Source organism: Lonchura striata, chromosome 2, assembly GCF_050655825.1.
Source record: "Lonchura striata isolate lonStrDom1 chromosome 2, ASM5065582v1, whole genome shotgun sequence".
Taxonomy (NCBI): domain Eukaryota; kingdom Metazoa; phylum Chordata; class Aves; order Passeriformes; family Estrildidae; genus Lonchura; species Lonchura striata.
This window is the reverse complement of record NC_140704.1, coordinates 55,319,534-55,334,256: the sequence shown is the minus strand read 5'-3', so window position 1 is coordinate 55,334,256 and position 14,723 is coordinate 55,319,534. Positions and strand designations below refer to the sequence as shown.

The 14,723-nt window shown below is 39.5% G+C and overlaps 1 protein-coding gene across 3 annotated transcripts in view; it reads right to left on the bottom strand.

The window, feature by feature from the left end:
* The window catches only part of LOC146768255 (protein ITPRID1-like), a 52,981-nt gene that overhangs the window by 20,001 nt on the left and 18,257 nt on the right, over positions 1 to 14,723 (bottom strand). For 2 of the 3 annotated variants that reach the window (XM_085570882.1, XM_085570889.1), the window contains one exon: positions 1,754 to 2,530. The exons of the other annotated variant lie outside the window; for it this stretch is intronic. In XM_085570882.1, coding sequence (XP_085427008.1) covers positions 2,466 to 2,530 — 65 coding nt within the window. In that variant the 3' untranslated portion in view covers positions 1,754 to 2,465. Of the gene's footprint in view, positions 1 to 1,753; positions 2,531 to 14,723 lie in introns of those variants that run through there. 3 annotated transcript variants of the gene reach the window in all.

Below are 14,723 nucleotides of genomic sequence, written 5' to 3'. Positions count from 1 at the left end.
CAGATTGACTACATCACACTGCCCCAGACACGCCAAGGCAAGCGCTACGTGCTGACCATGGTAGAAGCCACCACTGGATGGCTGGAGACTTTCCCTGTACCTCATGCCACTGCCCGGAACACCATCTTAGGCTTGGAAAAACAAGTCCTGTGGAGACACGGCACCCCTGAGAGAATTGAGTCTGACAACGGCACCCATTTCAAGAACAGCCTTATCAACACCTGGGCCAGAGAACATGGTATCGAATGGATATATCATATTCCCTATCATGCTCCAGCTGCCGGCAAAGTTGAACGGTGCAACGGACTCCTTAAGACTACCCTGAAGGCACTCGGTGGGGGAACATTTAGAAACTGGGAAATTAACCTGGCAAAAGCAACCTGGATAGTCAACACCCGGGGGTCTGTCAATCGAGCTGGCCCTGCTCAGTCAGAACCCTTACACGCAGTAGATGGAGATAAGGTCCCTGTAGTACATATGAAAGGTATTTTAGGGAAAACTGTTTGGATTAATCCCACCTCAGGCAAAGACCAACCCATTCGTGGGATTGTCTTTGCTCAAGGACCTGGTTACACTTGGTGGGTAATGCAGGAAGATGGGGAGACCCGCTGTGTACCACAGGGAAACTTGGTCTTAAGAGAGAACTGGGTGTAAGATTTCATGGTGTGCAGATGGAAATAGAATAAGGGGTGGATAATGTCCTGGGTTGTAAGATAAGCTTGTATTCCATTTGCCATCTGTCGAAGGCGAACCGGTTGGACAGGTTTTTGTTATCTCTCTCAGAGACAATGGTTTGTTTATACACCTTTGACTGATTCAATGAAGGGCTGAAAAAATGTAACACCGTGAGGGGTCCCACCCAGAGGGGAGAAGCAGCTCTCTCTCTCTTCTTCGCGGGACTCCGAGAGAAGCAGCTCTCTCTCTTCTTCGCGGGACTCCGAGAGAAGCAGCTCTCTCTCTCTCTTCGCGGGATTCCCAGAAAAGCAGCTCTCGCTCTCTCTCTCTTCGGCGGCACTCGCAGCGAAGCAGCCGGCGCGCGCAGAGGCGACGGCAGCGGAGCTCAGAGGCAACCCCGGCGCAGAGGAAGACCGGCCCCCACTGCCACCAGATCTTCAGAGGAAAATTATACCCTTCTAAAGATCACCACTTCAGCTGCAACTCATCAACTATTGCAAGGGAAAGCAATTGTCCCAGCAAAACTGATACTGGCATTCCTCAGGTTCTAGACTTTTTCTTTCACTGGTTTTGTTTGTACCGATTGCATTTGCCTTTTTAAATTGTTGTCTAGTTTTCTCCTAGTAAAGAATTGTTACTCCCACTCCCATATCTTTGCCTGAGAGCCTTTTAATTTAAAGATCCTCGTAATTCAGAGGGAGGGGGGTTTGCCGTTCTCCATTGCACAGGAGGCTTTGCCCTCTTTCACAGACTCCTGTCTAGTCTAACCAAGACAGGAAGAAAGGGAAGAAAGGGAAGAAAGGGAAGAAAGGGAAGAAAGGGAAGAAAGGGAAGAAAGGGAAGGAGCTTTACCTTCTCAGAAAACAAAAGCAAATAAACAACCTGCTTAGGGTCCAGGCACCCCTGTACCACTGGGTCAGTTCTGCCACTCCTCTCCTGCTTTGGCTTGGTGCCCTGGCACCCTCAGTACACCAGTGCAGGCAGCCACATGCAGTACTACACTTGTGGTCTTTACGCCGACGGGTTGAGGGGAAGCCTCCATGCCCTGGTCTCCCTTCTTGGCACATTAGTGCAAGCAGTGCATGTGGTCCCCCACACTCATGCAGCTCCACTCTGTCAGACTGCTGGGAAGCCTCCATGGCCCAGCGCCCTGGCCCCACGGCTCCGTGTGCTGGCAGACACTGCAGAGAAGACTCCGCAGCCTGGCGCTCTGGGTCAGCCCTGCCGGGCACCACTGCTCTTGGCACCCCGAGTTGCCACAGACAGCCTCGCACAGCTGAGTCCACAGTGCCGGGGCCCCTGCCAAGAGGCACCAGTCGCTGGTCTCGTAGTGCGCAACCCTGCCTCACAGCCCCAAGCCGCCACCCCTTCCCACCGAGCCATATTACATATTACAATAGCATCAATATATATCTGCAAACTTACCTTAGCATACACATAATATCTAACTTTTAATTGTGAGAGCCAACCATCACATTACTCATTTATAGCAGAAGAGCAGAGAGGTCTGCTTAAAGCATGAGACTGGGACCTTACACGCTCAAAGTGGTGTGTGTTAGATATACCCTCTTTATGTGCACTCCTTGAGTCTCCTTGGTAAACTAAGTATATTTTACAGCCCTAAGATTGAGCAAGTCATATCATCTAGACTTTTATGTCTAGAAGGATGCATTCAAGTGCCAGACATGATGAGAGCAGAGAGAAAAAATTTATTTTTCAGCTAAAGTTTAAAAGCAGCTAGATGGGAAGATAACTTTTATTTTTAAAAATAAAACCAGCCAAATTATTTCTTAGCACTCAGGTGAAGGGGTGTCAGGAGCATTTCCACATAGAGATTGATCCTCAAAATCTGAACCTGAAAAGAAAGGAGGAAGAATTCTTACTATTGGTAATTATTTTTATTGTTGGGGAAGTTAGTAGCAAAAGTAAAAAACAAACAAAAATTCTAAATGTTTCAAGATAAAAACATAACATCTTTCAGATGGTTCTCTTTTTGTAGCCTTCTCTTTAAAATAGTCTCAGAACTTTTCCAAGCCTAGGTCAAAGTAATAAATTCATAAAGGTTATAATACACTAATAATTTTGTTAATAATTTTGTTTGAACAAACTCAGAGAAATATCTCTAAGAAAAAGAAATTACTTAGCAGAAGAAATCCAAGAAAATATTTTTGTCAAAGAATATCTGTAAGGTCAGATGTTTTTTTTACTCTAGACCCATTTGACTTTTTCATAATATTGATGAGTATATCATGTCATAGTGCTGCATAAACTCCTTCAGAAAAAAAAAAAAAATCAGAGAGGAGGGGATCTATTACACACAAGTAACACAGTAACATTGAGGTTGGGTGTGTTCTCCATGCAGTCTGTACATTAAACAGCCTCTAATTCTCATTTTCAAAGGCTAGAATAAGAGAGAAGGATCACATGGTTTCAAAAAGTACATGGTCCTAATTTAATGTTGTGGTAGAGAATACTCAGAGGTTAAACAATATATATCCTATCTAATTTGAGAATACAGCATTTACCAAATTGTCTTAGACATCTGTTTGAGGAGTTTATGATCACCTGGGCTTACTGTTCTGTCAGGTCACACAAAAGTGACCTTTTGTGTGACCTTCTAGTCATGGAGCTGTAAGTTCAGCATGCTAAGTGCCTTAGAAAGACATAGAGGTTGCTCCAGGACTATAAATTTGTAATGCTGCAGATCTATAAAAACCACTCTTATTTCCTACTGAGGCTGATAATTAGGTCCATTCTCCAACTCTTGAACAAGCTCTACTGAGAGAAAAGTGGCACCAACCTAATCACAGAAAAATACACTTTTGGATGGACTTAAAAAGATAAATATCTTTTCCTCAAGAAGAATGCTACCACCTCAGCCTAAACTTTCACAATGCTTTATTAGGGTTATAGTATGCTCAGTTTACAGAGTGATACATTATTTCAAGCACTGCTATAAAGTAAGGCTAATTTTGCCATGCAACCTTCTGAAAAAGCACACTAGGAAATTAGCTTGGGGAAAAAAAGAAAGATAGGAAGAAAGGATCAACCCTGGTCAATGAATAGATCTATAAAAATATTCTTTACCATATGTATCATTGACCCTGAAACTTACTACTATAAAAAAAACCCCAATATCTAGTGCTGTATAAAAACATTGGCACCTTACACTATCATACTGGTTGAAAGAATCCTATCTCAATAACTTCAGTGGTGACTTCTTTGACAATAACCTAACACAAAGACAATTTAAAATTATCAAACCCCCAATGAATAGTGTGAGTTCTAATAATTTTCCCCATAATGCTGTTGCATGGTGTTTGTTGAAAATATTTAGTTTAACTTCCATCCTGAAAAAAGGAATCAAACTTATACTGTAAATAGAATGGAGATAAAGTACAAAATCCAGGTTACCTCTTAGATTACAAAAGAATCTGGCGCCTTGCAGGTTAGGTCAGCCACTTTTTTGAGCATGTGGGCCACCAGAAATAGAAACTTTTCTTGGCCTGTTTATAGCAGGTACCTTGCATGCAGGAGAATGGTGGGGCTGTTCTGCATCAAGGTGCAATGAAGGCCACTCTTTGATGGCATTGGTGGGCACTGGGATGTAGGATATGCTAAGGCATATTTGTTTCCTGGAACTTGTTAGTGTGTCAGACAAGTGAAATGTGTGCTTGGACTGTCCCCCCACCAGCAACATCTGCACAAGAAGAGGGTTGCTTTTTTCTGGAGAATATGGGCAAGTTGGCTTACCCAAGTACTAGTGAGCCCTGTTTCAGTAGCTGATGTGGGTTTTATTTTTGTGGTGAATTTTCTGCCATTTATTACCTGAAAAGGAGGACATTGTGAGGAAGGCACAGTTGATGACCAGGAGGGAATGAATGGTGGGCAATTAAAATACAGAAAATGTGGCTGAGTGCCTTGGCAAACTGTTGGAATAATTCTGGGGGATGGGGAGAAGTGGTTTTGGCAAGTTTTTTAGCTGGGGGGTCATCAATGTTTTTCCCAGCTGGGAGCAGAGGCAGTTTTGTGGGTTTTTTTTCACTTTGGATATCTCCCATGCGGCCATTTTTAGTACCGACCTCTGCCCGCTGTGGGCTTGTATGGCCATTGCTTGCAAGAGAAAAAGAAAGTCCCAGCTACTCCACCGAAAGACTTCACCTGCTGCCAGTGCTGAGAGAGACCAGCACAGTCTATGTGGTGCCTGGGGAAGTCGACCCTTCTTCCCTCTCCCTCATCTGAGCTATCATCACCACCAGGGAGATCCCGCTCTTGCATTGCAGTTCCCCCTGAAGCTGTCAGGAAGGTACTACAGCCCCTCTGCCTCAGTGCAGGCCAACAGTTTCCCCTGCCAGTTGTTCTTGCAACTACACCAAAGGGGAAATTGCTAAATGGGTGGGGAAATGCTGTTATTGGATTTTCTTTGATTGCTATTGCTGTTGTTGTTGTTGTTTGTCTTGATATATATATATAGTCTAGTAAAGAATTGTTATTTTTCCTGCATTTTTTGCCTGGAAGCCACATAATTTTGAATTAATAATAATTTGGAGAGAGGGGGTCATCTTTCTGTTCCAGGAAAGTTCCTGCCTTTCTTAGCAGACTTCTGTCTTTTAAATGAGGCAGTAGCATTGGTTGCTGAGAAGACCTTTACAGGAGCTCACTTATTCTTTTCCACTTCAATTGTGTAATCTCAGGTCTGAGTTTTGCAGCATCCAGTAGACTAGTGTCACCCCTGCCAGTGTCCTGTGCTTTGGTCTGTTGGGTATTGACATGGGTCAGCAAAGATGAGAGGGCACTGACTACATGGTCAAGTACTTCCAGCTGTCCTAAATGTTCATAAGTTTGGCAGAATGGGAGACAATATGATTATTAGAACTCATAACTTTAAATAAGCAGGTACCATGATTATTCAAACTTGCAGTGCTGAGACACATGCTAATTACTTCATTAAAAATTGGCTACATTTTTCCTTTTGCTTCAAAAGGACCAGTTCAGATTACATAGAGACATCAGTGTGTAGTTCTTTATATTAGAAAATCATAGAGTGCTGAATTCATTGGGTCAAGTGCAGCTAAATACTGTTCTCTGTGAATTTATTCTTCTCATTGACATTACAGGGACTGTAGAAGACTGTACAGAAGATTTTCAATTGTCCAATTCTGCACACTGAGGATGACTACAGGACAAGTGTCCCGGAGTGACTTTATGATGCTTGTATCCCCATTTGTCTGTTTCACCTAAAAATAAGTGTTGCACCTTTAAGACTGATTCTGAGAGCAAAAGGCTGGGTGAGAAGAAGCACAGTTTGTTTTCAGAAACTGCACTCACTCTTCCACATTACTGCTCCTAGACTGTGTTGTCTGCAGCACGTACAGATGGTGAGACAGAGCTCTCCTTTGCGTTTAGTTAGTTTTTAGCTAGCTGAGGCAGAGGAATTCCCTAGACTGTAGTTTCTCTTTTTTGTAGAACTGTTTAAACCTGCTCTAGACCAAGCACTGAGAAAAGCACCAGCAGCTAGCACCTGTGGCCTACTGAGCTGAGCCTGGGCAGCAGCTTTTCCAGCACCAAAGAGACTGTTCAAAATAAGTACAGTTTATGGTTTCTTCATCCTGTTATGTGTATATGGGATTTGTGCATATAAAATTATTTATATGTCTATATATATTTTGCTGGTGAGAAACATTCTTATAAAAGAGTTTTAAGTGTGCAAGTCAGTGTCAGGGATTGCATCACAGTGTCAAAACCATCATGGACAAGAGGAAGGAGAACTTCATTTGCAAATGAATGAATTTAGCCAGCCTGTAGATGGATCGTTCCTCAAGGTGATCCAGGAACACCTGGATGATGAATACTTGATAAATATCTAAGATTGAGATAGCCAGAGCCATCAGGGAGATACATCTCAATGCCAGGTTCATTCTGGGAACTTGATCATGGATGAGCATCACTCCCGGACATGGTTTTGTTCAGTTCATCGCAGAGAAAGGACTCTACATGAATATGTGAAAGTCTGAAAGGAAGAAAAGGGACTCAGCCTCGGGCAAAATAAACGGTATAAAAATCGCTCATACAGGACAGTCAGGGTGAACATAGGGGACCTTATGCTGTAGCAGTTGGACCTGTGTCTCACCCAGCATCAATACCCAGGCTCAGCACTGTCCTTTTTGATTGGATTGTGGCTATCTTGGACTGTATCACGGTTGCAAAATAAAAATCTATTTTTTTTTAATAATAAATTTGGCCCAATTAATTTTACATATAACAATCCTACCCTACATCCTAGTTCCAATAGCATGTTTTAAGAGTTTATTAGTAATTGCACCCAATTTGTTAGAGGAGGAACAGGAGATGATGCTTTTCAGCCTTTCCTTCTTCTCCTTTGAATCTGTTAAGTCACTTGGTGAAAATGTTAAATTTCCGCTAAATGTTGAAGATACCACTGCCCTACTATTTAATCCAGTAAATTTCCTTTATATAGTCTGAAATTTGTCTAGAATAAAGGCTGAGATGTCCAGAGGAGCTGATTAGACCCCTGACCCAGACATGAAAAATCCTAAGTAGTGTAAAGAATGGGAAAATATGGGCCAAACTCTAAGAGAATTTTCTAACCCGATAGCCTGAGACTTTCCATGTGAACAAATACAGAACCTAGCTGAGGTGGAGAAATACCTCAAAGAAAAGTGTCATAATGACTCTAAAGAAAAAAAGATCATTGAAATAAGCTAGGCCCTGGCCTATATCATCACATACTGCTGGATACTATAGGGCAGTGTGGTAGTTTTACATGAGAAACATCTACAGAAGTAATACAAAGGCTTCTGTGTAAAACCACTGAGAAGCTGTACATGCCTCTGTGAAAAAAAACATGTTAAAGATGAAAAATCCTGGAAAAGTTGTCTTTCTCTTCCAACCAACAAAAAAGTAATACACCCCATCCCCCTGTCTTGACCAGGTCACGCTAGGTGGCCCCATCCATGGGGCTGAGCCCCTTTTCCCGGGGTGCATTCCCACCCCTCATCAGCTGCTGGGTAGGAGAGGGAGTACAGCTGGTCAGGTCGGGCCATAGCTGTGATTTCTAACATCTCACTACTCGTCCTGCAGTAATTAACAAACCAAAACCACTACAGGCAGCAGACAGAAGCAGGGGGGTAGGGAGATAAATCAACAGCTACCCCAATCACTCAGGCTGCAGCCAACACCACAGCTACTCAAGTTGTAGCTAAAGCAAACAGTATGCCTAAGCCCATATCTAAACTGGACAGTGAGCCTCAACCAATGGCTGTTGCTCCTACCATGAGAGGCAGAAAACACACAACCAAAACTGATCAATAGACGATAATGATGATCCAGAGGAAGGACCATCAAAGCCAAAAACTGACATAAAATCAGAAGTCACTATTAAGTTATTTTCCCTAGAAAATCGTCATAGCCTAAGAAAAGATTGCTCTCAACAACCTAACAAATCTATAGGTATTCCATCTTTAGAGTGCTACAAAAAAAGCTACAATTCTAAACAGTAGTGAAGCGAGGCATTTGAGATCCCTGTCACATAATCTGATTATTGACCAAAAAATGATGAGCGGGGCTGACCCTCACAATCTCTGGGCACGGGTCCTGAGAAGTGTAGAACAAAGATTTCTATGTACAAACTATCTCTATATGCAACAAACCCAGTAGAAGACCACAGAGCAAGGGATTCAACGCTTGAGAGAAATGGCAATTGCAGAGATTGTCTTCTCAGATGACCTACACACTACAAATCCAGACTTGGTACAACTTTGTCCACAAGAATACACTCTGCTTTAACAAAAAAAAATGCAAAATAACAGGGAAGATACTGTACTTGATATGGTGAAGAAGCTCCAAACTTATGCAAATGCTTTGCATGGCCCAACACATGCAAAAATCACAGATATAAAAACATGTCTGCAAAAATTAGAAGACAATCACAAAAAACTCAAAGAAGAGATGAAAGAGGGCTTTTTCCAAATCTTGGCAATACAAATCAAAAATTCTTGTACTAAATGCAAACATCCCCCAGATGGAGAAAAAAGATACACCCCACAAACTGAGCTGTGGTTCTTCCTGCATAATTATAAAAAAAAAACATGAAAAAATAAGACAGGTATCTACTCCTGCTCTAACACAATGGGTGCTTGAATTAGAAAACAATAAGACTCAGAAAGGAAGTTCCACAAAAAAAGAAGCAACTTCAATGGCCCATAACTGAACTGCCATAACTAAAGCATAATGATGATGATGACATGTCCAATCCCCTTGAAAGAACCTCCAAAATATATGCCGCCCTAAAAAAAGATAACCAAGCTTGGAGGGGCCCTGCCTCTAGCCAGGTAGAGGCTAGAAAAAAACATGTTTTTTAGGCTGTATAGATTCATTAGCCTAGCACATCAAAACCACAAAAACATAAAGCCTTAGTTGACACTAGTGAGCAATGCACATTAATCCCATCAAAACAAGTAGGGGCAGAATCTATTTCTATTGCTAGCATGACAGGAAAATCACAAGATTTTACTTTAGTAGAAACTAATGTGAGCCTAACTAAAAATAATTAAAAGAAACACCCTATTGTAACTAGCCCAAAAGCCCCATGATTTTTAAGCATAGACTTCCTCCAAAATAAGTATTTAAAAGACGCAAAAAGACTCAGGTGGGTGTTTAAGATAACAGCTATAGAGACAAAAGACATTAAAGTAATTAAACACCTTGCCTAAACTATCAAAGACCCCATCTACAATAAGACTCCTAAAAGTAGAAAAGCAACAAATACCAATTGCCACTTCAACAATGCCCCACCAACAATACAAAACAACTCAAAATGCGGTGATGTCCATCCATAAGATGATCTGTGATCTGGAGAGCCAAAAGATAGACAACAAAACCCACTCACCCTTCAAAAACCCCATTTAGCCTATATGCAAATCTAAAAGAGAATAGAGATTAACTATAGACTATTGTGCCTTAAATAAAGTGACTCCACCTTTAAGCACTACTATACCAAATATATAAAAACTCCAACACAAGCTAAAATCCAAAGCAACAAAATAGTATGCCACTATTAACATTGCCAATGCATTTTTCTCCATTCCTTTAGCAGCAAAATGCAAGCCTCAATTTACCTTCATGTCAAGAGGCATTCAACACACCTAGAACCAATTGCCCCAGAGGTAGAAGCACAATCCTACCATCTACCATAAATTAATCCAAACTTCATTAGAAAAATTTAAAGCTCCAAAACTCTACAATACATCAATAACATCATTGTATAGAAGAACACAGCAACAGAAGTGTTTACAAAATAAAAATCATCCTTATTCCCTTAAAAGCCAATTTTGCCATCACAAAAAGCAAAGTTGAAGGACCTGCTCAAGAGATCCAATTCCTAAAAGCAAAGTGACAAAACAGACAATGTCACATTCCCACCAATGTCATCAACATCATTGTGACAAAATGATGTCTCCACCAATCAAGAAAAATTAAATACAAGCTTTCCTAAGCACCATAAGATTTTTAAAAATACACATTCCTGATTACAACCAAATTATAAGCCCTCTCTATTTAATCACCCACAAAACACCACTGGCCTAAACAATAAGCCTTTACCCAAATTAAGCAAAAGATCACTCATACAATAGCCCTTTGCTCAGTCAAAACAAAACCAAATAGAAAAAACATGCTCTATTCTACAGCCAAGAACCATAGTTTATCCTAGAAACTTTAACAAAAAGTGCCTAGCAAAACTAAAAGTTGACCACCAATTCCAGAGCCAAAATTACAAAAAGTCTAAAGCCAACTACACTCCAACAAAAAAAAAAATTTAGCAACCCAAAAAACAGTTCAAACCTCCTCAAAAGTAATCAACACTAAAGTACAACTCCTCCTAGCAGCCCAACTACCAATACTAGAGTAAATATTCAAAACAAAATTTCCCTCTACTCACCATGCCATCAATGCCACATAAAGCCGGTAAATTGCCCTCATCACACAGTGCACTTGTATATAAAAAACTAAATTGCCCTAAGATTTTAAAAGTAATTACAAATTAACTTAAAAGTAAAAACTTTAGTCTCATAAACAAAAAAGAACAAGAGCAAGTAACACATGCTAAAAAAGCTCCACCATACAACTGCCAACAAAAAACCATATTGCACTCTTTTTACTAATAGTACTTGTCACATTAGAAAAATAAAACGAAAGCAAAAACCAGCCATATAAAGCCTCACACAAATTACAAAAGCTACTAAAAAAAGTAAATCAAGCCGACTCACTGAACTCAAAGCAATTCAGCTAGCCCTAAACATTGCTAAAAAACAAAGTAGCCAAAGCTCTACCTCTACATTAATTCATAAATTGTAGCCAAAGCTCTATAAGAATAGTTTAAAAGGAAGAAAAAAAAGCTCATTAGTAGCATAAAACCCCCAATTTAAGCTGCTAAAAAATAAAAATATATCACTAGCCAAGTAAAGAAACGACCTATAAGTCCACCATATAAATACCCGTATCTCCAAAAGTAAAAATAATAAAAAGCACCAAAACAAGCAAATCAATCAAGCTACAAAGATAGAAGTGTCAAAAATAGACTTAAATTAACAACACAAAATAAAGTTGTTCCTAGCTAAATAAGCTCATATTGCCTAAAGTCATCAAAATAAAAATACCACTTATAAATAGACACAAAACAAAAAAAAAAATTTAACCATAAACATTATTTCTCAAGTTATCCATAACTGTAAAACATCTGCTACAATCAAGCAAGCCAAGAAATTAAAACCCCAATAATATAATAAGCAAAAGTCCAAATTTAAAGAAGCCTAGCAAATTAACTACATCACACTACCCTAAACATGCCAAAGTAAACGCTGTATGCTCACATTAGTAAAAACTACCACTAGACAGCTAGAGCCCTACTCTATGCCTCACAGTACAGCCCATAACACCATCCTAAGCCTGAAAAAGAAAGTCCTTTAGAAACATAATACCCTTAAAAAAATTAAGTCAAACAATGAGACTAATTTCAAAAGCAACCTTATCAAAATGTAGTCTAAAGAACACATTAAGTGTACTATATCCCCTACCATGCACCAGCTGAAAAAAAACCAACCAAACAAAAACTATTAAAAACCACCTTAAAATCATTAAGTAAAAAAAATTTCAAAGATTAAAAACAACATCTAACAACAGCCACCTAGTTAGGTAACACCCAAAGCTCCACTAATCGAATAAGCCATACCCAATCTAAACCCCTACATTCAATCAACAAAAACAAAAAGCCTATAATGCCAATACCCAATAATGTCAGAAGTTTATTTAAAAAAAAAAATTAATTCTGCCTCAAATACAAACAAACCCATTCATAAAACAGTTTTTTCTCAAAAAACAAGTTACATATAATAAATAATACAAAAAAATAAAGCAACACAATATCAAACAACTAATAAAATCTAATTATTAAGTAAAAACTATGTATAAATATCACTATGTACTAAATGTTATTACCATTATCTCTATATAGCTACATAATATATATAAATAATGTACGTGTTTATAGAGTTTAAATACATTTTAGTTTTATTAATAAGCTAACAATATGAAAAAAGTAGAATGTCCTAAAGTAGCTTTATAATACTTATATCCCCATAAATCTATTTAGCCCAAAAATAAGTTTTGCACCTTCAAAACTAATTCTAAGAGCAAAAAAGAGGGAAAAAAAGCACAACGTTTATTTTCACAAATTACACTAACTCCTTCACATTCCTACTCCTAAACTATGTTATCTGCAACAGTATAAACAAGACAGAGCTCTCCATCGCTTTTAATTAGTTTTTAGGTAACTAAAGCAAAAATAATTCCTTTAACTATAGGTTCTCTTTCTCTTAAAACTATTTAAACCCACTCTAAACTAAACACCTAAAAAAGCACCAACAGGTCACATCTGTAGCCCACCAAATCAAGGCCGAACTGCAACATTTCCAACACCAAAAAGACAAATAAAAGACTGAATAAGCCAAACTACAACATACAAAGAAAACTTTCTAACCTTATAATTCCTTTTAGAGCAATGAAAGCTTTTATTGTACAATATTATTCATTTTTATATGAAAAAATATTTTGGCTATTAAATAAACAAATTTTTCCCACTTTGCTCTAAAAAAATCTTTTCCCAAACCAATTAAGGAAAAAAACACTTAAATCTTTTTTCTAAAAAAAAAAAAACAACTTTAAATTTTCTCCCAAATTTGCCCTATACCAAAACAAATACAACACGTAATGAAATTACACATTGGTTACTGACTGTCTACTTACACTATGCAAACTCCTCTCAAAGGCTTTTTTCTGCTTTCATTCCCATCTAATTTTCTACTTTCCTAGTTTCCATCCACCATAACAGGATCATAGAATGCCTTGGGTTGGAAGAAACCTTAAAGACTATCTAATTCCAATTCTCCTGCCCTAGGCAGGGAAAATTTCAGTGCAGTACAGCAGGTTGCTCAGAGCTTCATCTAACCTGGCCTGGAACTCTTCCAGGGATGGGGCATCCACAACTTCCCTGGGCAACTTGTTCCAGTGCCTCACCAACACCACAGTAAAGGATTTCTTCCTAACACCTAATCTAAATGTATTCTCTTTCAGTATGAAGCCATTCTCTCAAATCCCATCACTACATGCTCTTATAAAAAAGTCCCTCATCAGCCTTCTTGTCCCTACCTTCAGGTACTGAAGGGAAGGCAGTAACTAGGTCATTATGAAGCCCTCTCTTTCTTCAGGCTGAATAATCCCAACTCTCTTAGCTTTTCATCATAGCATTTTCCCTTTTCCTCCTAAAAGCTCCATCCCTCTGATCATCTTGGTAACCTTCTTTTTGACTTGTTCTAATAGGTCCCTTATGGCTTGGGGACCCCAGAGATGGATGCAGCCCTCCAGATGGGATCTCAAAAGAGCAAAGCAGAGAGGCAGAATCACCTCTTTCAACCTCCTGGCCATGCTTAATTTGATGCAGCCAAAGACACATTTGGCTCTCTGGGCTGCAAGCACACATTCTTGGGTCCTGTCCAGACTCTCATCCATCAACCCATCCCCTATTCTTTCTTGGCAAGACTGCTCTCAATCTGTTCATCCCCCAGCCTGAGCCAGAGGCAGCATTTTGCACTTGGTTTTATTAAACTCCATGGGAGTCCCATAGGGCCACTTCTTGAGTTTGTCCAGGTTCCTCTGCATGACATCGTGTTCTTCAGGTGTGTCAACTGTACCACCCAGCTTGGTGTCATCTGCAAATTTGCTGAAGCTGCACTGGATCCCAGAGACCATCGGGACTCTGAGCCATTGACTACTACTACTACATCCATCCAACCAATTTCTTATCCATTTAAGAGTCCTCTCATCAAATACATCTCCATCCACTCACACCCAATAGCTCAGATCCCTCTCTTCCCTCTCTCTAAGGACAGAAATAAAGTGAGAGCTGAGAAACCTGTTTTATGTATCGGTTTGCTGTAAATATTGAAATAAGTGCACAGGCCTTGCTATAAAAGGAGAGGGACTGGGAGGGAGCAGGAGGATCACATTTTTCACAATGCTTTGACATATCACTTAAAATTCTTATTCCATCCATCTTGTTCTACACAACAATACATGGGCTGTGTGAGAGATCTTGCTTCAGAGCATCTTCAGTAAACAGAAGATTTCAAGAGCCATCTGGCTATCCTGTGCCACAACTTGTGGCACAGGAATATGTGGGAATATGATGTCAAATTGTGGGAATATTATGTCAAAAAGGCACTTCTCAGATGTATGATATACCAGAGGATTTACAATTCCATTTTAATGCAGAAATATCTTCAGGGTGAAGACCTTGTATTCATTTCTCAATAGAAAAATACACAAAACAAGAAGTAAAATAATCTAAATTAATAAAACTCAAGACTGAGTGCTTTAAATAGTGCCATTTTGAACAAGGAACTTGTTGTACTTAAAATATGATCCTCATCTACCCTTAATGCATATTTGAACCACAGAACTGTTAGGCTCTACTT